Source organism: Passer montanus, unplaced genomic scaffold (genome assembly GCF_014805655.1).
Source record: "Passer montanus isolate IOZ18808 unplaced genomic scaffold, ASM1480565v1 scaffold62, whole genome shotgun sequence".
NCBI classification, from domain to species: domain Eukaryota; kingdom Metazoa; phylum Chordata; class Aves; order Passeriformes; family Passeridae; genus Passer; species Passer montanus.
In genome coordinates, this window is record NW_024371260.1 from 3,128,866 (window position 1) to 3,154,297 (window position 25,432).

General features: G+C 53.8%; 1 protein-coding gene across 2 annotated transcripts in view; it reads right to left on the reverse strand.

Moving 5' to 3' along the window:
- Window positions 1–6: 6 nt before the first annotated feature.
- Window positions 7–25,432, reverse strand: part of MEGF6 (multiple EGF like domains 6) — a 93,251-nt gene continuing 67,825 nt past the window's right edge. For both annotated transcript variants that reach the window (XM_039727799.1, XM_039727800.1), the window contains 29 exons: window positions 23,446–23,583; window positions 22,779–22,901; window positions 21,751–21,873; window positions 20,820–20,987; window positions 19,698–19,829; window positions 19,489–19,617; window positions 17,373–17,501; window positions 17,153–17,287; window positions 15,856–15,990; window positions 13,424–13,549; window positions 12,406–12,537; window positions 11,945–12,073; window positions 11,524–11,655; window positions 11,119–11,247; window positions 10,449–10,577; window positions 9,898–10,026; window positions 9,158–9,286; window positions 8,256–8,384; window positions 7,552–7,680; window positions 6,590–6,718; window positions 5,829–5,960; window positions 5,503–5,631; window positions 4,781–4,909; window positions 4,542–4,670; window positions 4,274–4,402; window positions 3,322–3,450; window positions 3,104–3,232; window positions 2,113–2,244; window positions 7–1,107 (listed from right to left, as the gene is read on the reverse strand). In XM_039727799.1, the coding sequence (XP_039583733.1) occupies window positions 1,040–1,107; window positions 2,113–2,244; window positions 3,104–3,232; window positions 3,322–3,450; window positions 4,274–4,402; window positions 4,542–4,670; window positions 4,781–4,909; window positions 5,503–5,631; window positions 5,829–5,960; window positions 6,590–6,718; window positions 7,552–7,680; window positions 8,256–8,384; window positions 9,158–9,286; window positions 9,898–10,026; window positions 10,449–10,577; window positions 11,119–11,247; window positions 11,524–11,655; window positions 11,945–12,073; window positions 12,406–12,537; window positions 13,424–13,549; window positions 15,856–15,990; window positions 17,153–17,287; window positions 17,373–17,501; window positions 19,489–19,617; window positions 19,698–19,829; window positions 20,820–20,987; window positions 21,751–21,873; window positions 22,779–22,901; window positions 23,446–23,583 (3,740 nt within the window). In that variant the 3' untranslated portion in view covers window positions 7–1,039. The remainder of the gene's footprint in view (window positions 1,108–2,112; window positions 2,245–3,103; window positions 3,233–3,321; window positions 3,451–4,273; window positions 4,403–4,541; window positions 4,671–4,780; window positions 4,910–5,502; window positions 5,632–5,828; window positions 5,961–6,589; window positions 6,719–7,551; window positions 7,681–8,255; window positions 8,385–9,157; window positions 9,287–9,897; window positions 10,027–10,448; window positions 10,578–11,118; window positions 11,248–11,523; window positions 11,656–11,944; window positions 12,074–12,405; window positions 12,538–13,423; window positions 13,550–15,855; window positions 15,991–17,152; window positions 17,288–17,372; window positions 17,502–19,488; window positions 19,618–19,697; window positions 19,830–20,819; window positions 20,988–21,750; window positions 21,874–22,778; window positions 22,902–23,445; window positions 23,584–25,432) is intronic.

Sequence of the window (25,432 nt, forward strand, 5' to 3'; positions counted from 1 at the left end):
GGGGGGTGGGATTGGGACAGGGCTGTCCCTCTTCTCTGCAGAGCTGGTGTTCCTCTGGCAGTGGCTTCACCTGCCCAGGAGCTTTGTGCAAACAGACAAAGGGGGACCTGGGCCCTGACCAGGGTGATGTGGTGACACTGGAGTGGTGACATTCCCCGCTGCTGCAGGTGGCCAGCTCCTGGCAACGACTGGCATGGCAAAATAACTCAGGATTCAGGGCTGGGAGAGGCCACTCCAATGGGGATTTGCCTTGACCAGATGAGCCAGCTCTTTGTCTCCATCCACGCAGAATCTCTGACTTCCACACTCGAATTATGCTTCCTTCTTCTTGAAGTAAGTGACATGGGCAGCACCACAGGCTGACAAATTCCTGTCCGTGGACTCACAAAGTCCTGGCATGAAGAACAGGCTCCAGGCCCCTGACAAGCTTGTCCAGCACAGCCTGTTCTGTCAGGAGGCACCAGCTCTGCAGGTGAGCGCTGGAGCCCTGCGTGTTTTCCCCTGGCAAATGGTCACTTACAGTAAAACACCTTGGAAAATTCAAATTTAAAAAAAAATAATTCAAGTGAGGTGGTGCATCCACAGGAGGCCCAGTCTCTGGAGAGCCACCATCAGTCCTGACAACACTGTGGTGCAGCTTCCCATAAATATTGATGCATAAATACCTGATTTGGACCACGATTTCAGCCCTCTCCCCAAGCCCAGCACCCAAAAGTTGAAGGCCAGCAATGTGTCACAAGCTGTCAAAGTCCACTGTCCCCTGACCAGAACTGATCCCTCCTGAAGTGCTCATGTGGTCTCTGGCCAAAGGCACGCAGGTCTCGGGTGTGGGCACACGTGTCCTCGTGGCCAGCCTGTGCTGGCACAGTGAACTGGTTAAACTGGGCGCTTCAGCCTCACTCACACACCCCAAAAGCAGCAGCTGGGGCTGTCAGGAGACGAGAGCTGCTCATGTGGCTCCAAAATGAGTTCATTACAGGTCATTGGCTTCTTCAGGTGGCTGCTTGGTGACACCAAGGGAGTGCTCCCACAGCAGGATCTACTTCTCCGCTGGCTGGAGCCCCTCTGGGGGTGGTGGTGGCCTGGTGGGTGGCAGGGACTGCATGGCTGGAAAAGAAGACAGGTCCAGGACAGGTCAGTCCTTGCTGTGGGCAGCCCTGCTGCAGGGCTGACCATCCACACCACTGCCCTGCCTGGGGGCACATTCCCTCCCCATTCCTCCCCTGTGGCAGTCACATTCTCTGGAAAAATCCCTTAGCCAGGATTCTTCTCCTGGGAAGCTGAGAAGCCTCAGAGAAAAAGGAAAACAATATTATCTCATTTGCTTCTCCTGTGTTTTGCTGCTTTGGAATGTGGTTGGAGATTGTTTATCCAACAAGTGGTTTTATTAATTGGTTTCATGTGAATTGTTTTGACTTATTGGCCAATCAGGGTCAAGCTGTGTCGGGACTCTGGAAAGAGTCACGAGTTTTTCATTAGTATCTTTTAGCCTTCTGTCTGTATCCTTTCTGTATTCTATAGTATAGTTTAGTTTAGTATTCTTTAATATAATATAGATAATAAAATAATAAATTAGTCTTCTAAGAACATGGAGTCTGATGCATCATTCCTTCCTTCGTCTGGGAACCCCGCAAATACAAGACTCCTCCCCATTCCTCTCCCCACTGGGAGCTGGGAGCACTGTTCCCAGTGCTTGGGTTTGGGTCAGACCCTCCTGCCCCCCACCCAGCACCCACGGGGGTCACTCTGAGCCCACAGGTTTGGGCAGAGATGAGGAGTGTGGGGGTTTCACTGTGGCTGGTGCACGGGATCAACGTTCCAGCATGCTCATTAGAGAGTGGGATTTGTGCCCTGGCTGTTCCAGGGGCATATTTAGGGCCAGGCTGCTAAACACCTTCAATTCTGAGACTTCACAAACCTCCCTGGTGGCTGCAGTGACAGCAAACAGGTAAGACCAGCTGAGGGGCTTGGGAAGAGGCAGGTGCTCCCCTAAGTGACTGGACTGAGCTGATTTACTGTTCCCAAACCCACTCCGTGGCACAGGCCCCACACCCTGAGCACAGGCACAGCCTCCCCTCGTGTTCTGCCGCGTTGTCCCCTCCGTGCCCTCACCTTCCCGGCAGGTGGGTCCCGTGTGGCCGTTCAGGCACAGGCACTGCCCGTTCCGGGCGTTGCAGTAGGAGCTGCTGGGGGCACACTGGCATGCCAGGCGGCACTCGGGGCCGAACCGCGTGGGACGGCAGTCTGTGGAGGGCACAGAGCTGCTCAGGATGCTGCCGTGGCAGCAGCGAGCAGGAAGGCTCCGAGCTCTCCCAGGATGCTGCAGGGAGGGCCGGGTGCAGGAGAGGGCAGAGAGGTTTTTGCTGTGGTGACACAGGACACTGGAGTATCCCCAGGCCACCAGGATGACCCCTCAGCCTTCAACCCTCAGCCTTTTGACTGTGTCAGTCTGAACACATGGGCTCTAGAGGCTGAGGGAGAATTTGCATTCAGATCTGACTGCGAACAGGGGCCAGAGAGACGAGTGCCACTGCCACCGTCATATTTTCTGGAAAAATCCCTTGCCCAGGATTCTTCTCCTGGGAAGCTGAGAAGCCTCAGAGAAAAAGGAAAACAATATTATCTCATTTGCTTCTCCTGTGTTTTGCTGCTTTGCAATGTGGTTTGGACATTGTTTATCCAACAGGTGATTGTTTCATTGGTTTCATGTGAATTGTTTTGACTTATTGGCCAACCAGGATCAAGTTGTGTTGGGGCTCTGGAAGGAGTCACAAGCTTTCATTATTATCTTTTTAGCCTTCTGTAAAGATCCATTCTGTATTCTTTAGTACAGTATAATATAACATAACATAACATAACATAACATAACATAATATAATATATAATATAACATAATATCAAGAAATAATAAATTATCCTTCTAAGAACGTGGAGTCAGATTCATCATTTGTCCCTTCATCTGGGAGCCCCGCAAATACAATATGCCACTGCCCCTCTTGCTCTGAGAGGTGACACACCAGAAAAAATCCCCTTCCAGCCTCCTGGGAGCAATCCCCCGTCACACAGCCCCCTTCCTCCCCTGCCCAGCCGGGGCTCAGCTCACCTGCAGCACACATGGGGCCGGTTTTTCCTGGGGGGCACAGGCAGCGCCCCGTGACCGGGTCACAGGGGACATCACTGGGGCAGTCACAGAGATGCTGGCACCCCTCGCCGTATGTTCCTTCCTTGCAGCCTGTGTGAGACACAGAATACAGCCCCTGGCCTGTGTGCCCAGCCCTCAGGATCCCCAGGGAAGGGAGAAGGGGAGGAGGATGGGGGTACCTGTGTGACAGCGCTCGCCCCACAGCCCTGGGGGACAGCGGCAGCGCCCGGTGGCGGGGTCACAGCCCGCCCCGTGCTCGCAGTCACAGCGCTCCCGACAGCCCTCTCCATGGAACCCCGGGGGACAGCCTGGCACGGGAGAAGCCGTTAGAGAGTGGGTGAGCTGAGCTCTGCAGCAGAGCCTCGGCCAGCCCAGCAGGGAGGAGCAGAGAGCTCAGATTGTGCCCGACTTGTGCCCCAGTGCTCCAAGCCTCGCGTTCATCGCCACGGGATTTGCTCAGTGCCCAACACCGCCGGGCACTGGGACATGTGTGCCTTGGGAAGGCATCCCTGTGCCCACAGGGTCACACAGGGATCAGAAATCACCCTCTGCCTTGAAAGGGCTCACTGCGAACTCTTGGAAAAGGGAGAGCCCCGCAAGGTGTGACACTGCTGTCACATGTCGCCCTGTTTTTTTAAGATTTTCTAAGCCTTCTGATGTTTGCATTCTTGTAACGAACCTTCTCACGCACTTTATGTAAATAACTTATTGTTTTGCATTCTTTTATGGAGGAGGAGAAATTTGCCAGACTGTTGGCTTGTCCAGTGTCATTGGAGAGGTGGCACTGTCGCCCTCCAATCCACTGTCACTTTTGGCAATCTATAAATGTTGGAGTCAGAAATTAAAAGCTCTTTTTGGAAATCTATAAATGTTGGAGTCAGAAATTAAAAGATCTTTTTGGAAATCTATAAATGTTGGAGTCAGAAATTAAAAGCTCTTTTTGGAAATCTATAAATGTTGGAGTCAGAAATTAAAAGCTCTTTTTTTTGCCTTGGAGAGCTGCGTGTCTGCGTCGTTTTATTTTGTGTCCTATAGCAACAGTCACACCCATATCGTGCATCCCTCCTCTCCAGATGAGTTTAGACACCCCCCACGCCCCAAGCCCAGGGTGTCCCCGCTGCCACCACTCACTGTGCTCGCACAGGGGCCCGTAGTGGCCCGCGGGGCAGCGGCAGGCGCCGGTGGCCGGGTGGCAGGTGGCATTGTGCAGGCAGGAGCAGCGCAGCTGGCAGGCGGCACCGAAGCTCCCCGGAGGGCATTCTGCGGGCAGAGGGAGAGGCAGAGCTGCTCAGCAGCCCCACAGAGGGCTGTGCCAAGGCAGGGCTGGCACGGGTGGGATGGCAGAAACCAGACCCAGTGTGTGAGCTGCACAGTCAGCAGGTTGGGGATCCAGGGTTACCTAATTCGCAGGATTTGCCCGTCCAGCCTGGGGCACAGGAGCAGGAGCCATCGGCGGGGTCGCAGAGCCCCCCGTTGTGGCAGGAGCAGGGCTGCTGGCAGCCCAGCCCGTAGCGGTGCTTCTCACAACCTGCAGGGCCAGAGACAGCGGTGGTGGGCACAGGGACCACGAGCAGAGATCTCAGGGCAAGGAAATAATTTCCATTCCCAAGCAGTGCCTGACAGTCCTGATGCACTTGCCTTGCTCGCACGTGGGGCCAGCTCTGCCCGGAGGGCACACGCAGTCTCCAGTGACAGGGTGACAGGGAACACCGGCCCCACAGGGGCACAGCCCTGCACAGTCCTGGCCGTAGCGGCCAGCAGGACATCCTGGAGGGAGGGAAACCTCAGTCAGGCCGAAGCAGGGCTGGGGAGGGGGGAGGTGGGAGAGGTGAAGTTTTGCACAGCACTGGAGCTGAGCAATGGGATGAGAAGGAGCCTCCAGCCCTGCCCTGCTGTGCCATAGGGTCGTGGAATGGTTTGGGTTGGAAGAGAGCTTAAAGATCAGCAGTTTCCAACCCCCCTGCCATGGGCAGGGACATCTCCCACTAAGCCAGGCTGCTCCAAGCCCTGCCCAGCTGTGGCTGTATAACAGTACAGCGAGGGCACGGTGTGTCAGGAGAAATCATAAAATACCATAAAATATATGTATCATATCATAAAATAAACACAGCAGAAAACATTTCCATGGCTAAGGCAGACAGCAAACACGTTCATCTGCAGGCTCCTTCCCCGGGACACAGCAGGAGGGCACTGCTGCCAGGACAGATGGACAAAGGAGCTTTTCCCAGGGGTCAGTCCTTGTTCTGCTGCTCATCCCCCACAGGGTTTTTCTGCGGGCAGGGTCTGCCTCTCCCACCCCTCAGACCCCCCTGAGGAGGCTCCCCTACTTTCCCAGCCCCCGTGGCTGGAGCAGAGCTCACCGATGGCGCAGTCGGCGCCGATGAAGCCGGCCGGGCAGTGGCACATCCCCGTGGCAGTGTCACAGCTGCCCCCGTTCCTGCACTGGCAGGGCCTCACACAGTCCCGGCCGTACCAGCCTGGGGAGCACTCTGAGGGGACAACAAACAGCGGCTACAAATACAAGGAGAAGGTGCAGACAGCCCGGGGAAATCCAGCAGGTGGGTTTGCACGGGTGTTCACCCCAGGAGCAGGCAGAGAGCTCTGCTGGGAGCTGTCTGTCCCTCATGGCACCGGGATTTCGGGATGGCACAGCCTGCAAAGGGGATGGGAGCAGAGCAGGACTCACCCAGCTGGCAGGCAGGACCGTGGAAGCCAGGGGGACAGACACAGGCCCCGGTGACAGGGTGACATTCCTGGGTGGCTCCGGCGCACTGGCAGATCTGAGCACAGCCCTCCCCAAAGGTCCCTGGCAGGCAGGCTGTGAGGGGACAAGGCACCAAGGTGGCTCAGGAGCCATCCCACCCCTCTCTGCGAGGCTTTTTTTAAAACATTTTATTTTAAGCCCAGATTTGGAGAGCCTTTTATGGCAGTAAAATTCTCCGCCACCCAAAAAGCAAAGAGACTCTCATGCAAAAGGTTCATTCACTCCAGGAAATACTTGGATTGAAAGGAAAGGCAAGTACTTAAAGGCATTAGGTGCCTTTTGCTGTGCCAGCCCTTCCTGCCCTCACATTTCTGCAGGCTCCACACACAGACAAGGCAAACCCAGCACTGTCCTCTGCGTAAGGAACATGCCCACACACCTCTGTCTCTTTCAGACTTGCTCATACCCACAGGAGCTCATTTTAATAGTGATTTATTGCTAATCCTCTGCATAAATACCCAGCTCTGATTTCCCACTTGGCTCCCTCTGCCCTGCTAACATTCCACAGGCATGCACCCAGCTGCCAGCCTGGGAGTTGCTCCTTGGCACAGCTTTGCTCTTGGGCTGTTTCTCCTTGTTTATCTTTTTTTCCCCCCCTTCTATTTTCTGTAGGAATTGCTCGGCCCATCCCGTTCCCAGAGCCTGCCAGCAGAGCTGCAGGAGGACCATTCCCATCTCAGTACATTTTTCACATCCAGCGCCGGTCAGTCCTGGCGGGCAGCCACACTGGCCGGTGACATGGTGACAGGGCACTCCCAGGGGACAGCCACAGCGACTGGCACAGTTCTTCCCAAAGAAACCTGGCAGGCAGGCTGTGGGAAAACAAACAGTGGGATGTGAGTCTGCTGCTGTCGGAGCTCCGGAGAGTTTTAGACTTTCTGTCCTGACCCCCTCAGTGTCCTGAGAACACTGCATTGACCTGAGGCTGTGGAGAAGGTTTCCAAAATTGATTGATAGCACTGAGATTATGGGTGTGGAGTTGGTTAGAATGGTGTAATATCACATGGTGGGAAACTCAGAGTTTGGGGTTTTAGAATATAGGAATAAATATAGAGCAAGATGGAGGTTTTAGGGTGAGAGCTGGTCCTTCTTCTTCACCTTCTTCCTTCTTCTTCATGGGTTTGGGTGGTATTTTGTAACTGGACAGAAAAGTCCACATTGCAGACTCTGAGTGATCAGTTATTGGGTTAAAAGTGAAAATAATTTAGGTGTCATTTCTTAATTGGGTAGTTTAGCTTTAAAAGACCTTGTAATGAAAGATAGTTGGCCATTTGTGCCTTGTTAATGAAGAACTGCAGAACTCACTGCTGTGAGGCTGTAACACAGATAAGAAACAATAAACACCTGAGCCTGAACGTGAACCATTGTCTCAAGTGCCTTCAATCCTGACCTCAACAGAGCAAAAAGGAAGTTGAAAATGGGCATTCTGCCTGGATTTAAGTTGTTGCTAATGCCTGGAAACCACCAGAGCCTCCTCTGAGGGGCTCCTGCCCCAGTGCCACACCAGCCCAGCAGCATCTTGTGTCACAGCCTCAAAATACTTTGCCACAACGTGTAACTCCCATGAAAAATGAAGTTTCCCTCTTCCCAGGCTTTGGAGCAGCTGATGTTTCCTTGGGTTTCCCTCACCCAGGGGGCTCCTCACCCTTCTCACAGCGCCGGCCCCTCCAGCCAGGGGGGCAGTCACAAGCACCGGTGACGTGGTGGCACGAGACGTTGTCCCCACAGTCACAGAGCTCCTCACAGCGTGCCCCAAACAGCCCCTCTGGACAAGCTTCAGGGATGAAAACAGAGAGGACAAGTTGCACAAAAAAGTTACTTTGGGGGCTTTTTCCCTGTAGTTGCACTGCTGCCTGGGGGTCTGTGCCTTTGGGAATGCCATCCCCCTCCCACCACCACAGGCTGCTCTGGGTGTGCACCAGCACTTTCAGCACAGCCCTCAGACAGCAGAAACCAGGTGGGCTGGAACTGGATGAACTTTAAGGTCCCTTCCCACCAGAACCCCTTCGTGATTCAATGGAAGGAGAAAGGGCACAGCAAAACAGGGACACAGCCAAAACCATGGCACTGCCAGCTCCCTGCTTGCTGAAATCTGAATTTTCTGTCTTTGCTTCAGCCCCTAGACCCTCCAGGTGCTGGCAGAGCCACGATGCCCAGCTCAGCCCCCAGATGCCCCACTTATCTGTCTCACACTTATCACCAGTCCAGCCGGGCTGGCAGAGGCAGTGCCCGGTGTGGCGGTCACAGAGCTTGCTGAGATCTGAATTTTCTGTCTTTGCTTCAGCCCCTAGACCCTCCAGGTGCTGGCAGAGCCACGATGCCCAGCTCAGCCCCAGACACCCCACTTACCTGTGTCACACTTGTCGCCGGTCCAGCCAGGCTGGCAGAGGCAGTGCCCGGTGCGGCGGTCACAGAGCCCCCCGTGCTGGCACTCACAGCGCTGCTGGCACTCCAGGCCGTGCTGCCCCTGGGCACAGGCTGGCAGGGGCACAGGGTGAGACACTGCCCGGGTGCCCACCCTCCCAGCTCCCGCCCTTGCTGCACACACAGGAAGGACCCAGCGCCCCAACCCCTCGCACGTCACCTCCAACCTCCACAGGAAAACTGGTGGAGTTCTGGGTGCTGAGAAGTTTTTGTGCTGACAGACTCTGACCCCCTAGAATACACTGCATTTGACCTGAGGCCATGGAGAAGCTTCCAAAATTGGTTGACAGAATTGGGATTACGGGTGTGGAGTTGATAAGAAGTGTATAATATCACATGGTGGAAAACTTAGAGTTTGAGGTTTTAGAATATGGGAATATATATAAAGGAAGATGGAGGTTTTAGGGCAGAAGTTGTTCCTCCTCCTTTACCTCCTTCTTCCTTCTTCTCCACAGGTTTGGGTGGTATTTTGCAATTGGACAGAAAAGTCCACATTGCGGACTCTGAGTGATCAGTTATTGGGTTAAAAGCGAAAATAATTTAGGTGTCATTTCTTAATTAGATACTTTAGCCTTAAAAGACCTTTTAACAAGAGATAGTTGGCCATTTTGTGCCTTGTTCATGAAAAAACTCACTGTTACCAGAACTCACTGCTGTGAGGCTGTAACACTGATAAGAAACAATAAACATCTAAGCCTGAACATGAACTATTGTCTCAAGTGAATCCTGACCCGACAGAGGTAGAAAAAGCAAGCTGAAAACCATCAGAAAACCATTCCAAACCAGGCCCTGTCTGCCCCAGAGCCGTTTCCCAGCTGTTTCCTCACCCAGCTCGCAGGCCAGCCCTGTCCAGCCCGCAGGACACGCGCAGGTCCCCGTGGCCGGGTCGCAGGTGCCGCCGTTGTGGCAGAGGCAGCGCTGCTGGCAGTTCTTCCCATAAAACCCCTCCGGGCAGGCTGAGGGACAAACAGGACAGACATCCCCATCAGGACACAGCTCTGGAGGCTTGTGCCACGCTGCCAGAGCCGTGGGTGGATGGTGTGATAGCAACACTGATTTTGAGGCAATGACAACTTTAGGTATGTCAGCTGCTCAGGTGTGTCACTGTCATATTTTCTGAAAAATCCTTCACCAGGATTTTTCTCCTGAGAAGCCTCAGGAAAGAAATGTAAACAATAACTATCTGATGGCTGTGGAATGTGGTCTGGTTTACCAACAGGTGTATCTTTGATTGGTCTCATGTGGATTGATTATACTTAATGACCAAGCACAGCCAGCTGTGTCGGACTCTCTGTCATGAGTTTTTATTGATTCCTTTTCTTTCCCAGCCTTCTGATGAAATCCTTTCTCTATTCTTTTTAGTGTAGCTTTAGTATAGAATTTTAAATATAATATAATATAATAATATAATAAATCAGTCTTCTAGAAATATGGAGTCAGATTCATGTCTTCTCTCATCCTGGGACCGCGAACACAGCGACACAGGTGGGCACCATTCCTTGCCCACCCCAAGGAGTGGCATCCTTCCCCGGGCTGGCAGGGGAAGCAGGGGTGTGGGAAGGGTTACCTTGCTGGCACGAGGGTCCCGTCCACCCCTCGGAGCAGAGGCAGAGGCCGCTGATGTGGCTGCAGGTGGCATTGTTGAAGCAGTGGCAGGTGTGGCTGCAGTTCTGGCCGTACCTGTTCTCCGGGCACGCTGCAGGGGAGCACAGCAGGCAGGAGTGGTGGGCACTGGGTGGGAATCACAGCAGCCAGGCTCCTGCCAACCCTGCCAAGGGCTGGGAGAGGATGTGTCAGGGGTGGCTGGCTGCTGTGGGAGGGGGTTTTGTGGGGTTACAGGGAAATAATGTGCCCTACAGGCCTGGCATCCCTCATCTGTTTGGAAGCACTTTTTCTGGTTGCCCAAACCCTCATTGCATCCAACCACAAATGCCCAGGCAGAGCCCCCCAGTCTGAACCCAAATTAAACTGCACACAGAGAAAATCACAAATAGGGAATGGACAACCCAGAACTCTGGTTCCCCTGACCTGGCGGCAGAGAAAGCTCTGCCTCCAGAGTGCCATGGAGGGCAGGGTGGGCACCTCCCACAGACACCTGCCCTGGGCACAGACACCTACCCTGGGCACAGCGGGCACCAGTCCAGCCCGGGGGACACTGGCACTGTCCTGTCACAGGGTCACAGTGGGCACCATTCAGGCAGTCACAGGCTTGTCGACACTCCAGTCCATAAAATCCATCAGGGCAGGCTGTGGAAAAACAAAGGAGAAATCCACACAAAATGCAGAGCTGGAGCCCTCCCAGTGGGAAAAGGTGCCTGTCCCTTGGCCAGTGCGAGGCTGCACCAGTGTGACAGGGCTGCTGAGGGCAACAGATGTTGGATGTAAGTTCACTGTGGACATTCCAGGTACAGGAGAGGGCAGTGGTGGATCAGGAGTGATGGCTTGAGGTTCCTGACCACGGAGAGGCTGCTGGGGGAGCTGGATCCCTGCATCCAAGGATCCTCCAAGAGGCTGCTCCAAGACCCTGAGTGCAACATGTACGCACTCAGGTGACCACAGCAGCCGTGCAACCACTGGGTCACCTATTATTTACATTTTCACAGCCTTTTTTTTTTTCCCCCTAGACCTTTTCCCTCCAGAAATAAAACCAGAGGCAGCAGCTTGCAGACTTGTTGCTCCCCCCATGGCCATCCTGAGGAATTCTCTTCGCTGTAATGGGATAACAAAGTCAGACAGGGAGCACAAACCCTCTGGGATGGAGGCCTGGTGCCCAGGGTCAGGTACTCACGGTGCTCACAGAAGGTTCCTCGCCAGCCTGGGCTGCAGGTACAGGCCCCACTGACGTGGTCACAGGTGGCTCCATTGTCACACTGGCACTGGTGCCGACAGCTCTGCCCAAACCACCCTTCTGGGCACTCTGAAAAAAATGAGACTGAGGAGTCTGTCCCTTCCTGGGTCCCAGAGAAGCTATCTAAGGCAGGAGCTTGCATTCTGAATGGAATAAAAATATCTGACAGCTGAACCCACAACCAGCAGGTTCCCACCCACCCCTCACAGGTGCGTACCCACATCACCCTGGGCACAGGATCAGCATCACAGCCAGGGCAGGGGATGGGCTGGGGCAATGCCCTTCCCTGGAGCCCTGCAGGCCGTGGTGGGTGTGAGAGGGCAGGCAGGGCAGGGCAGCACTCACTCTGCTCACAGTGGGTGCCCGTGTAGCCGGCCTCGCACAGGCACTGCCCGCTCTCGGCGCTGCAGCTGCCGTCGCCGTTGCTGCAGTTGCAGGCGTGGGCACAGTCAGGGCCCCAACGCCCCAGGTCACAGGCTGGAAAAACACAGCAGGAGCCATCACTGGTGAGTACCAGAGAGCATGGCATGGGCATAGTGCTGCCTTCACCAGCAGGCACAACATCCCTTGGGCACAATGACAAACACAGCTGCAGAGAGGCCAGCGGCACTGCCAGCACCAGACAGACAGCAAAGAAACCAAAAGGATCTCAGAGAGATTTCCCTGGCAGAGGCACAGCACGAAGATGAGAATGGGGAGGTGGCAGCACAGCTTGGCACGGCCAGAGTGGCCCAGCAGTGAGGGTGGCAGAGCACAGGGGCTGTACCTCGCTGGCAGTGGTGCCCCGTCCAGCCGGGCGGGCAGCTGCACGTCCCCGTCACCGGGTGGCAATGTCCCTCGTTGCCACAGCTGCAGCTCAGCTGGCAGGCGGGGCCGAACCAGCCGGGTGGACACACTGCCAAGGGAAACAGGAGGGACTGCAGGTGGCTGCTGGAATCCCAGCCCCGGGTGGAGCCGGCAGAGCACTGACACAGCCCTGACACCCCGAGTGCAGGTGCTGAAGGGGACAAGGGGCTCAGCATTCTGCCTTCTTTTCTCCTGCTGCAGGAGTCACTGCAAGGGAGATGGGGCTAGAGGGGCTGTGAAGTCCCCAGGCTGCACCCCAGTGAGTGAGGAACAGAGATGTGCTGAGCGTGGCAGTGCCTGGTCGGTCACTGGATGCTCCAGCTCAGCTGAGATGCCCCCATTGCAGCTGGAGGTGAGGGACCCAGCCCAGGCTGCACTCACCATCCTGGCAGCGCTGCCCGGTGTAGCCAGGTGGGCACAGACAGGCTCCGGTGGCGCGGTCACAGCTGGCGTTGTTGGCACAGTCAGGGCAGATCTCCTGGCAGCCCGGCCCCCAGAGACCCTCAGGGCAGGCTGGAGCGTGAGCAGACAGAGAACACAGAGCACCAGGGTCAGAGCTGAGGTGGCAGAGGGAAATGTGAGACCTTTTGGGCTCCCTCTGGCCGTCAGAGCTGTGCTCATGCGAGACGTGGATTTTGTTCACAGCACGTGGCTGCCAGCGAGCACAGCACGGCCCTGCCTGTCTCTAAGTGCTATTCTGAGCTCACTCCAGGACTTTCATGCCAATTTTGGATTTGCAGCCACTTGCAGGGAGCTCCAAGGGCTCCTCAGTGGGAAATGGTGCTGCTGGCACAGGGGCTCCACAGCTGCCGTCACACCGTGGACAGCACATCAGTCACTGCTCTGGGACCCACTGGGAGCTGCAAAGAAGGAGCAAAAGGCTAAACTGCTAAAACCAGGACAGGAATCCTTCTCCAACTGGTCCTAAGCTGCTCCAGGGCCTGGAAACAAGGCAGCTTGAAAAGTATGGTAAGCACTGTGCACACGTAGTTTCATTGCTCAGCCAAACTCTTAGGAGCAGGACATCTCTATGTGACTAATTCCTTCCAGCTGCTGCAATACTGCAGAATCATGCAAAAGCTTTCCATTTCAGACTCTCTAGTCCTCCAGCAGTTAAAGAGTAATCTGGTGAAGGCAATGAAAAACATGCATCAATAAAGAAAGGTTCCTCTCCTACACTGAGGACTGCAACAACAAAAAACATCTTCATCTTTTTCATCATGTTGTTCAAGACTCACCATCAAAAGCTGAAATTTTCTCTAATTTTCCACAAAGATGATTCTAACTGCATTGGGTGTTTTTAAAATGAGTTTCAGTAAAAGAAAAGCAACAAGTCTACACCTAAATCCCTCCCTCCACACTGAAGTCCCTGAGTGTTTGCTCTGCTGCCCGTGCTCACCTTGGGCACAGTCGTGTCCTGTCCAGCCAGGTGGGCAGTGGCACTGCCCTGTGCTCCTGTCACAGGACGCTTCTCCACAGGCACAGGGATGCTGACAGCCCGGCCCAAATGTCCCCTCAGGGCACTCTGTGGGAGAACAGCAGGGTCAGAACACCCCCCCCAAGATACCCAAGAGCATTTTACCAACCTGGCCCTGCAGGCTGAAGGAGCCTCTGTGTCTGTGAGAGGTTCCCACCTGTGCTCATGGTTTAGTGGGCATGGTGGTGTTTGCTCAAAGGTTGGACTTGGTGATCTTGGAGGTCTTTTCCAACATTAGTGATTCTTTGAGCCTGGGTGTGACCCCTCTGTGAGCCACTCTGGTCACCTCCAGCACTGCCACCACCACCTGGTCTGTCTGCCTGATGTCTGTCCTTTCAACAAGTATTTCTTCATGCAAGAGTGACCACTCACACCCACAAAAACTGAAGCCAAACTGATCTCCAGTCCTTGGACAAGGACCCTGCCGAAGCCACGCTGCTGTCTCTGGGCTGGGGTGCAGAGCACCAGGGTCACAGCCCCACACCAAACCACCCTTGGCTTTTCCAAGGTGCTCTGGGGGTTTTTACCTCCCTGGCTGAATGCCTCCAGGATCTGAGCACCAGGATTTTAAGAAGCAGCAAGGTTTGCAGCAGGACACAGATGGAAAGAAGGAAAGAAGGAACATCCTCATCCAGAGGAGGAATAAGTGCTTTTCCTTCCCTCTGCTCTGATGCCAGCGTGGTTCTGCTGGTCCCAGCTCGCTTTGATCTTTGCACCCCGTGCCACAATTTAGCAATGAGCTGGTGACATGCAAACTGAGGGCTCCAGAGCAAAGATCCTTAAATCCTCTCTGAGTCCCCCATGAGAGCTCCACGCTCACCAAAGCCAAAGTTCTGAAAAGCTTCAGCAGAGGGGAACACACCAGCGCCGACAAACCGCGGAGGAAACGCAGCGCCTCCATTTCCAGTGACACAGTGGAGTTTTTGTTATTCCTCCTCTTTGCTAATTGATGGCAGATGTTTGTCTTCACCCTTTAATAATTTCCAGATCCGAACAACAGCCAAGAGCCTACTATTTCTATACAAATATTTGTGTTATTTCCTGTGACTCCCCCCTACAGCCTTCAGCTCCTTTCTTACCCTTTTAAAAAATATCCTGAGCGGGAGCACCCAGCCTGACAAGGTCCAGGGGCTCCAGGGGCCACAGCATCCCCCCACGGGGGGCTCAGGGCTGTCAGACCCTGCCAGGGAGCACGGCCCTGCAGGAGCTGCTCCCATCTCTCCTTCCAGCACTGTGGTCAGCAATTGCACTGAGATTTTTGCTGCTTTCTGCAGCTCTTGCTCTGTCAGAGATGGGGCTCTGCACCACGACCCTTTGCTGGCAGATCAGTGAGGCTGATGGTTGCAGCTTCTGGGCTGGGGTGAAGCAGTGCTTGGCTAAACATCAGTTAGTGCAGAAGCCCCTGGGATGCTCCAGTCCAAATCCAGATGCTGGCCACTTCCAACCTCTCCATGGAGCGTCTGCTGCTGCTGCAGTCTGTCTCCAAGTGTCCAACTTTTTGCATTTTCTGCAGGTCCTAACCAGCTGAAGGGGGTTCAGGAGGCCCCAGCCTGACAAGGGCAGCAGTGGGTTGATTTTTCAGTTGCCACTCAGCTCTGTGGTTGGCAGAACTTATTCTTTTCCAAACACTGTGTTCATATTTTGTAATCATCACCTCGGGCCAATGACTCACTGCCTTTGGGTTCTCTCAAAGCACCTTTGTCTGCCCAAAGTGAAGCTCTCTGGCACACAAACCACCCCCAGGATCTTGAAATCTGCACCCTCAGAGCCCGAGTGTTGGACACAGTTAGACATCCACAGAGCTGGGCAGCTCAGTCACCTTCCCATCAACTGGGAAGAGCACAAAACTGCTCTAGGAGGTTCATACAGAGGCAGAAGTTTGAATTCTAATGTAAATTAAAGGTAAAATACTCCTTTGCACTTGCAGATGAAACAGAGTTTCAAGAAAAATAAAGAACAGAGCAGAAAATGTGATACTGTTGTGCTGGGCAGGGATTGTCTGGAAGGGAAAAGACATCAAGGCCAGGGAAAGATAATTAGATCCCAATCATCTCCATCTACCCACACAGAGATGTCCAGTGGCAGGATGAAGAGAGACCTTGTTCTCCTTTTCTGAATCTTATCCCAGGAATTCTCTCTCGCACTTTCAACAGGCAGCAGTGTCTCACAGAGACCTGTGGATGGCAGCTCCTGTGTCCCCTGAAGTCTCTGCTGGCCACCCATCAGATCATCTGCAGTGGGCTGGGGCTCTCAGGGGGTTCTGGAAGTGCTTTTGTGTCGTTTTGTGAAGCAAAATGCTGAGGACTGGTGAGTTTCCAGCACACACAGGGCTGCCCTGCAGGGCCCTGCCTTACCTTGGTCGCAGTGCTCGCCGTGGTAGCCTGGGGGACACTCCTTGTGGCACTCCCCGGTGACAGGGTCACAGGGCACTCCTGGAGAGCAGCTGCACTTCTTCTTGCAGCCATCCCCGTAATACCCAGGGTCACAGCCTGTGAACAGCCAGAATTGGAGAGAAAGAAGCTCTGAAATTACTCCTTGCCCCTGGGTGCTGAGCATCCTTCCAAGCTCCACCACCCACTGTCACAGCTGTCCCACCACCCACTGTCACAGCTGTCCCACCACCCACTGTCACAGCTGTCCCCACCCACCACACAGCTCCTGCTGACCACTGAACGTGGCTGAGTGTGAGCATGGTGTGCTGCTGAGTGAGCAAGAGGTGAGACAGTCTGGAAGGGTGGAAAACAAGCAGAGCTTTCCCCTGAGAAAATTAATGGGGGGAAAAGGCCATGGGAGGAGAAAGGGGGATGATCTGGGGGTGCTTTGTGGGGACAGAATGACACCAGTATGAGTGTGGGTCTGCTGAAGGGAGGGAGGGCTCTGCAGGGGTACCTGGACAGGCTGGATAGATGGGATATGAGGTTTAACAAGTCCAAGTGCTGGGTCCTGCACTTTGGCCACAACAACCCCTGGAGCACTGCAGGCTGGGGACAGAGTGGCTGGACAGCAGCCAGGCAGAAAGGGACCTGCAGGGACTGATGGACAGCAGGCTGGACATGAGGCAGCACTGTGCCCAGGTGGCCAGGAAGGCCAGTGGCTCCTGGCCTGGATCAGGAATGGTGTGGCCAGCAGGAGCAGGGCAGTGATTCTCCCCCTGTGCTCAGCACTGGTTGGGCAGCACCTCGAGTGCTGTGTCCAGTTCTGGGCCCCCCAATTTAGGAAGGACATAGAGGGCCTGGAGCGTGTCCAGAGAAGGACAAGAAGGGTGGTGAGTGGTCTGGGACAAAAATCCTGTGAGGAGCAGCTGAGGCAGCTGGGGTTATTGAGCCTGGAGAAGAGGAGGCTCAGGGGAGACCTCATCACTCCCTGCCAGGAGGGATCAGGAACAAGAGGACACAGCCTTAAGCTGCACCAGGGGAGGTTTGGGTTGGACCTTAGGAAGAAATTCTTCCCAGAAAGGATGACTGGGCATTGGAATGGGCTGCCCAGGGAGGTGATGGCATCCCCATCCCTGGAGGTGTTTAAGAAAAGCCTGGATGCGGCACTCAGTGCCATGGTGTGGCTGCCAAGGTGGTGTTGGGTCACAGGTTGGGTTTGATGGCCTCGGAGGTGTTTTCCACGCCAGCTGGAGGTGTGTCCCTGTGCCTCACTCACTGTCCTGGCAGCGCTGGCCGCGGTAGCCGGGCTTGCAGCGGCAGGAGCCGTCCCTGGCGTCGCAGTCCCGCGAGTTGCGCTGCAGGCACTGGCACTCCTCCGAGCAGCCGGCCCCAAACGCCCACTTGGGGCACGCTGCAGGGAGAGGGGAGAGCTGGTCAGCGAGGGGCAGAAAGCTCCTTGCCAGAAGGGCTGGAATTCAGGGATAATCCGAGCTTACCCAGGTGGCAGAACCGGCCGTACAAGCCGGGATCGCAGAGACAGGCGCCGTAAATCCGGTGGCAGTGACCCCGGTTGGCACAGTTGCACTTCTTCCTGCAGTGCTTCCCGAAAAATCCCTTGGGGCACCCTAGTAACAGAGAGAGGTTTCCTGGGAAGATGAGTTTCAGCAGGTTGTTTTAATTGAGAGAAACACACCGGAATCAGAGCTGTGTTCAGTTCTCGGAACCGGAGCAGGGATGCGCCGAGGGAAGGGATGCATCCAGGAGGACAGAGATCAGATTCCCTGCACCAGCTCCAAATCAGCTGTGCAGTGTCACAGGGGATGTCACTTCATGGTGCTCCAGGGCACCCATCAGCTCTGCCCTCACTGACCAGCAGCTCTGCTGGCTGGGACAGAAATAACCCACCCACAGGGCTCTGAGAGGTCAAGGCTCTCCTCCGTGAGAAAGCAACCCACGAGGCTGCTCCTGTTGAAAAGCCACAGGGATATTTGCACTATTAAGTGAATAAAATTATTGTTTTTTCTCTGTTATGCTAAAGATCTCGATATTGGAAGCACATGGCAGACAGGCTGTGTCAGCAGAGTGCTCTGGCCAGCAGCTGCCCAGCAGCACGTGCCTTGTCCCTACGAACAGAGGAGCAGAAGAAATGCCGCCTTGGGACAACAGAGCAATTCTGCATTGTTTATTTTCATTTTACCTTCCTGTTTTCTCTCTGTCCCTCTCAACCACCTCCTTCCTAAAGAAAGAAGAGGTCGGGGTATCTCTTGTGTTCATTTACATTCTGCTTCACTCTCCTCCTTCAGTAATAGCTCCCATATGCTCCCAACATGTGACTGAAGTCCTTTTATCTGAATCTCTGATTGTCTCCCTCTTTCTGGTTTTCAAATTATGTCCCCCAAATTTTAACCCTTTGGGAGCAAGAAATGAGCACCACCAGCAGTGACACCTCCTTTGGGTACTCTGGGTACTTTGGGTAACTATTGCTGTCACAGCTTTCCAATGCTTTGGGTGGAAAATACCTCCTCCGTTTCCATGGAAATTAACCATGGAAATTGTGGGTTTGACATTCTTTCCTGTGTCTGCCACTGAATGCCCCATGAAATAGAGATCCCTGCTCCCAGTCACAGATGAGCAGTGAACAGGGACTGCAAAGGTCTTAGAGTGCAGAGACAGAACACCTGTAGCACTGTTTTGTGGGGGAAGAATGCCATTTACCACTCCTTTTGCTGTTTAAAATGACATTTTTTCCACAAAAGACTCAGCAGCTGATGGACTCAGACGGAGCAGGAATGTGTTGGAGCTGCTCTCACTGGGATGGCTCAACAAGAGAGCTGGAAGATGCTGCTGATCTGCCCTGAGTTCCCTGTCAATCCTACCTGGTGCCAACCCCCTGCTTGGAATTCCCTTTCAGAAATCCCCTAAAGTTCAATATCGCCCCAAACCCCTCCCCTAAATCCCTCATTGGAAGTTGCTTTTGTGAACCCTGCCCTTTACCCCTCCCCAGAATATCTCTAATTAGCTGCTGATTTATCCCCTCACCTAAAACTGCCCCTGTTTAAAAACCCTTATACACTGTTGTCGTTCTTTGTCTTTGGTCCCTGACCCTTCCATGGAAAAAATCCTTTTGAAACCATTCTGAAGGCCTCTCCCATATCCTTGCTCCTGCTCTGGATATTTAACAACTTCTGCCATAGGGTTTAAGCCCTACAGGAGGAGAGAGATCAGATTCCCTGCACCAGCTCCAAATCAGCTGTGCAGTGTCACAGGGGATGTCACTTCATGGTGCTCCAGGGCACCCATCAGCTCTGCCCTCACTGTCACCAGCAACTCTGCTGGTTGGGACAGAAATAACCCACCCACAGGGCTCTGAGAGGTCAAGGCTGTCCTCTGCGTCCTCTGTGTCCCAGACTGTGTCCTCTGTGTCCCAGACTGTGCTGCTTTCTGGGAACAGCCCACTCCTGGCGCAGTGCTGGGAGCTGGCTGGGGAAAATCCAGCACCGCGTCAAGCGGTGACAAATCCCTGCTAAGACACTGACACCAGGAAGGAGGAGCAGGAGGAGGGCAGGGATGGCCCCCAGCACCACAGAGAGGGTGAGGGGACGCTGGACTCACCATCCTGGCAGAGCTCTCCAGCCACACCGGGCGGGCAGCGGCAGGCGCCGCTGGCAGGGTCACAGGTGCCACCGTTCTGGCACCGGCAGCTCTGGCTGCAGTTGATGCCGAAGGTGCCGGCTGGGCAAGCTGGGGAGGGAGAGAGAGATGAGGCTCAGCTCAGGCAGAGCCTCGCAGGGCTGCAGAGCAGAGCACAGAGCTGCACTCACTCTGGTTGCAGAGCAGGCCAGCCCAGCCGGCGGGGCAGAGGCAGCCGCTGCCCTCGGCGCCGCACGTGGCTCCGTTCTGGCAGTCGTCACAGGTCAGGCTGCACTCGGGGCCAAACGTGTGCTCCAGGCAGACTGCAACGAGAGGCACTGTCACAGTAATGGTCCCCTGAACAGGCAATAATTAGCATTGACTCCATGATTGCAGAACACCGATTAATTGCTGTATTAAGCTATACTGTACTATACTATTAAAAAGCCCGTAATATCGGTGCTATGATTCCTGATGGGCAGGAAGAATGATGCATAGAATTCTATTATATCAGAGGGCTAATTAATCACTTTATTATACTATATTATACTATAACTGTATAACACCAACAAAAACTGTCACTAACTAGCAAACCCATGACTCTGCCCAAGTCCCAATGTGCACACATGTGGATCCAACTGGTCAATGAATCCAAACGCCATCGCCAGAATCCAATCCAGCAATCACCTCAGGTAAACAGTCTCCAGAACACATTCCACACGGGCACAAACACAGGAGCAGCAAATGAGATAAGAACTGTTTTGATCATTCTTTTCTCTGCTTCTCTCACAGCTTGTCTCTGTTCAGAGCGCATGTGAACAATACACCATAGCCCTTAGAGACAGTCTGATACAGCTTTGGCCTAATTGGTCAATCAATCTAAACACCATCACTAGTGTCCAATTAAGAAACTACCCTTTGGTAAATAATCTCCATAACACAGTTCACACGTGCACTTTTCTGCGCATCACTGGCTCAACAAGTGTAGTAAATGAAGATAACAATTGTTTCTAATTCTTTTCTCTGAGCTTTCTCACAGCTTCTCAGGAAAATCCTGGGAGAGAACTAGCTCTCTCTCTGTTCACAAAATATGTGATTACCACAAGGCACCATGCATGAGAACCTCCCTGAGGGTGCTGCAGCACCCTGGGCAGTTTGGAGCCTCCCCAAGTGGAGGCTGCAGCAGAGCTAAACGCAGAAAAGGCACTCAACAGGCCTGCTGTGTTCACCAAACAACTAAACCCAGCCTGCACCATCATTCCTGAAGAGCTCCAAGCAAGGCACAACACCGACGGCTGCTGCACAATGCCCACCGAATTTCTCTGACAGCGTGTGCTCCCCCCGTGCCTCCAGCTCCTCCTCCTCTTCCTCGTAGTCGTCGCTGAAGAGCTGGGTGAACTCATCCCGCAGGATGGCCACGTGAGGGATGGGGCGGATGACGGGGCGCCGGCCATCCAGGGCCTCCACCGTGTCCTCGAGGGCTGCGGGGCAGGGACAGAGGGGACAGCGTCACAGCGGGAACCACACAGGGTCCCTGGGAGCTGAACAGGGGGACAGGACCTCTGCAAGGTCCCTGGGAGCAGGGAGAGTGGGTCAGGACCTCTGCAAGGTCTCTGGGAGGTGAACAGTGGGACAGGACTTCTGCAAGGTCCCTGGGAGGTGAACAGGGGAACAGGACCTCTGCAAGGTCTCAGGGAGCAGGAACAGTGGGACAAGACCTCTTCAAGATCTCTGGGAGGTGAATAGGGGGACAAAACTTCTGCAACCATAACTCTCTGTGGCTCTCAGGTTTGCAGCACTGATCTCACCCCATTCTGACACCTCTGAACCTTTCCCAGGTTGTTTTTTCAGGGTTTTTTTGGCTAGAGTGGGCCCAGGTCAGGTATGTGACCTCAAGATCTCTGTACTGCTACAAATAAGTCCTCCATTATTTCTTACAAGGAAAAGTTGTAGAGGCTGGTGACTGGGGAAGGGGCTCTGGCTCTGTGTGAACATGGAGGCAGTGTTTAACACCCCAGGCTGTTGGAGGGGGAGCTGTGCCAGAACTCCCTGCACTTCTTTGGCCAGTGCTGTGAACCAGGCTGAAACAGCACTGCTCCTGTCTGGGAAAGCTTTCCAGGGCTGGGCTGAGGCACTGCCACTGCTCAGGTGCTGTGAAGGAGCTGAAAGAGGTGAGGTGCAGGGCTAAGGAGGCACAGGAGGGACCCACTGCCCAGCCTGAGGCAGCTGGGACGAGGCACTTACAGATGCAGCTCCTTCTGTCTTCATCCAGCTTGTGCCCAATGTCACAGCCACACTGGAAGGAGCCTGGCAGGTTCTGGCATGTGTGTTCACACCCACCGTTGTTTGCAGAGCACTCATCCACATCTACAAAACATGGGACACCCCAGTGGGACAGGAGCAGTGACAGGGGCCTGGCCATGCAGGAGTAATAGGCTGGTGGCATCCTCTCTGCTAAATATGTGAAGCCATCAGCTCTAAAAATGGAGTTAAACCACCTCAGGGATTAGGGGTGCCTGGGTTTCAAAAAAAAAAATGTGCTGGGCTTCAGTTCCCATCCATTATTAATTGTGTAGGAAGAGGCGGGTGTGTTTGGCTCCTTCCCCTGGGAAATGTTGAGAGCTTTGGAAGTGAGAACAACCATCAGGGGGATTTTTCCCCACATTCTTTCTGTTGAGAAGGTGACTCATCAGAAAGCTGGCAGGAAAACTGGTAGGAGCTGGGAGAAACTGGAAGAAATGCCTGGCTGTTGGCAACCAGGTAGGACAATTTCTTGCTCTCCTAATTAAAAGCTTCATTAGTCACCATCTTGGCTGTGTTTTATACAGACATTGTTATTTGTCTTTATCCCTTGGGTGAAAGTGATGGGCAGTGCTGCCCTTTGGGGTTGAACATCAAATGGTTTGTGTGAATTAATGGGGTCAGGCCTGGGCCAGCTCACTCTGACTTAGCCCAATCTGACCTTGGTGTGTTCAAAAATCCTCTCCAGCTGGGCTGGGCTTAGTATGGGGGTTAGAACTGAGCTGCCCAACACTAAACAAACTGAGGAAGGTGACAACAGGCAAATTAGAAGTAGAGGGACCCTGTGTGTCCCTCTGTGCCCTGCCTGGAGCCAGGGACAGTGGGACAGGACCTCTGCAAGGTCCCTGGGAGGTGAACAGGGGGACAGGACCTCTGCAGCAGCAAAGGAAAACCAGAACTCTCTGTGGCTCCCGGGTTTGCAGCACTGTTGTGACACCTCTAAAGCTGGTACCTCTGAAGTTGGCACTCACCATCACAGCCACAGCCATCCGTGCTGAGCCTGTACCCGGCGTGGCAGGAGCACTCGTAGCCCCCAGGGTAATTGTAACAGTCTTGCTGACAGCAGTGAGAGCCCGTGTCACACTCGTTGATATCTAAACGAGAAACAAAGGGTGTTAATACTCTGCAGAGTGGTGGCAGGAGCTGTAAGCTGCTTTTACTGATCTACTGCCAAATGCTGAGCCAGAATTCTCGAGTTCCTCCTGAAATCAGGGAGCTTTGTGTTAACAGAGCATCCTCCCCATCCAGGGAGGAATCCTGAGTCCTTGAGGGAAGTTCATTGTGATTCCCAGCTGGGGATTGTGGTTACAGGTGTCCTAACAAGCAGGGTGATTCCAGCTGACTGACTCCTGCTTGGGGCAGTTTCATCCGGGAAAAACTAATTAGTTTGGAAGCCATAATTACTGTCCAAGTCACAAGTGCTGTCCAAGTACATCCTGAGGGAAGTTTGGGGACATCTTTGAGCAGAGCAACATTTCATCTGCTCTCACTTTCCATCAGCTTCTATCCTCTTTAGCCTGTTTGAAGTGCACATACACAGTAGCGAAGAGGGATCCTGACCTAAGATCCCAAGAGGGATCCTCACCGTTACCTGGGATGTGCTTGGAAATCAAGGTCTGGCCTTTTCCTGTTCCTTACCAGTGCACGACTTCTGGTCCTCTTCCAGCCTAAAGCCAAAGTTACAGGTGCAGACTGGGCCAGAGCTGGTGTGGTGGCACACGTGGGAACAGCCCCCATTGTTGGTTTCACAGCTGTTCACAATCTCCATCTCTATCCCTGGAAAAGGCAGCCTGGTTAGGATCCTGTGGGACACATCTGCACACGCAGCTGGCCCCTGCCTGCCCCCACCAGCTCCTGGCACTGCATCCCTGCTCAGGAGGGGGATCTGCAGTGGGAAAGGATGGAAATAGCTCAGCACAGAGGCCACTGCTGGGCTGGGAAGTGGGGTATAAAAAGAAACCTCAGGATCTCACGCAGCCTCTCAGGGACGGGGCTGTGGAGCAGGCTCTGGACAGTCTCTGGGATGAACAGGCTCCCACTCCTGCCAAGCAGCAGCGTGTGCTGCCAACCAGAAGTTGGCTCAGCCTCAGAGCAGAGCTGTTCTGGTGCCAGGCAGAAATGGGAGCAGCAGAACACAGCTAAGTAGGGAAACATCCAGATGCCTACAGCGAGAATCGTTAGCTCCTGACATGTCAAAAGCGGTCGGCGCAAACATCAATTGCAGCCATAGATCATCCGAGCTTGGCAAGGTTTCTGTAAACTTGTCTAGTTAATTAAGCTTTCTTAAACTAAAAGGAACTTGTTTCATGGAGCTTTGACTCAGTCCTGAACCTCAGGAAAACAATTTCTGCCTTCAAGAGCGCTGAGTTTTTCGTGCATTCAGAACCAAGGAGGATGAAAGAAAGGGAGCTTGATGCTTCCCAATGGATCTGTGCTTGTCAAAAACAAAAGCTGTGCCACAGTGGAAGACTTTTTCCAGATTTCACAACGTGACTGTCATCCCTCCCTTCCCTTTTCTTACTAAAGCAGCACAAAACGGGGTTATTAAAAGAAATGTGCCAGGAAGGGCAGGGAGAAACCTTTCCTGTGGAAAGGCTGCTTTGCCGACCCCAGGGCAATGTCAGTGTCATGGTGTGAGACTGGCTGTGTCCCTAAGAAGAAAGCTGTGCACATACTTAGGCTCTTCAGCCTCATGTCATCATCCTGGTGCCCCATATTGCTCTGTTTGATGCCTTTCAGGACCCGTTTATGGCCTGCAAAGCCTTGTCCTCCCAGCCTTGCCAAGCTCCAGCAGCTGCACAAGGGGACCCTCAAGGCTCCCAGTAGCACCAGCTGCCAGCACTGGGACTGCCACGGTGGCTGTCATCTGTCAGGGGCTGGTGGCTCTGGCTCAGCCTGGCCCTGCTGGGGTGCAGCAGCTGCACGAAGCTGTGAGGACAGTCTGGCTCATTCTTGCATCACCGAGCTTATTTCTTTCCTTGATGGGAGCAGATGTGATCCCTTCTCTGGCTCAATTCCTCCAGTGACACATCTGCAGCTGACTGAGCCTGTCCAGCAGAGTCCCCAAGAGCAGAAGTTGGCTTATTTGAAGCCAAATGGCTCCAAATCAATTGCTTTAACCAGCTAAAGTGTCTTTGTGGTGACTTTAAAGACCAGACCAAGATTTTTATCTTAGTGGGGGAGTAAACAGCCTCAAAACTGCTTGTGAAATCCTTCAGCAGAGATTGCCACAGCTTGGCCCTGGCGATTCCCAGAGGGCAGTGACAAACATGGGCCTGCAGCAGCCCAGGTGTGCCCTGTCCTGCTGGGCAGGGCTGAGTGTTGGAAGCCTGGTCACTGAGAATTTCAGACTTTCTGTGCTGACAGACACAAGAGAACACTGCATTGACCTGGGCCGTGGAGAAGGATTCCAAAATGGAATGATAGAACTGGGATTGTGGATGTGGAGTTTGAATAGAAGTGTGTAATGTCACAGGGTGGAAAACTGAGAGTTTTAAGGGTTTAGAATATAGTGATATATATAAAACAAGATGGAGGTTTTAGGGTGGAGGCTGGTCCTTCTTCTACTTCACCTTCTTCTTCATCTTCTTCTCCATGAGTTTGGGTGGTTTTGTATAACTGGATA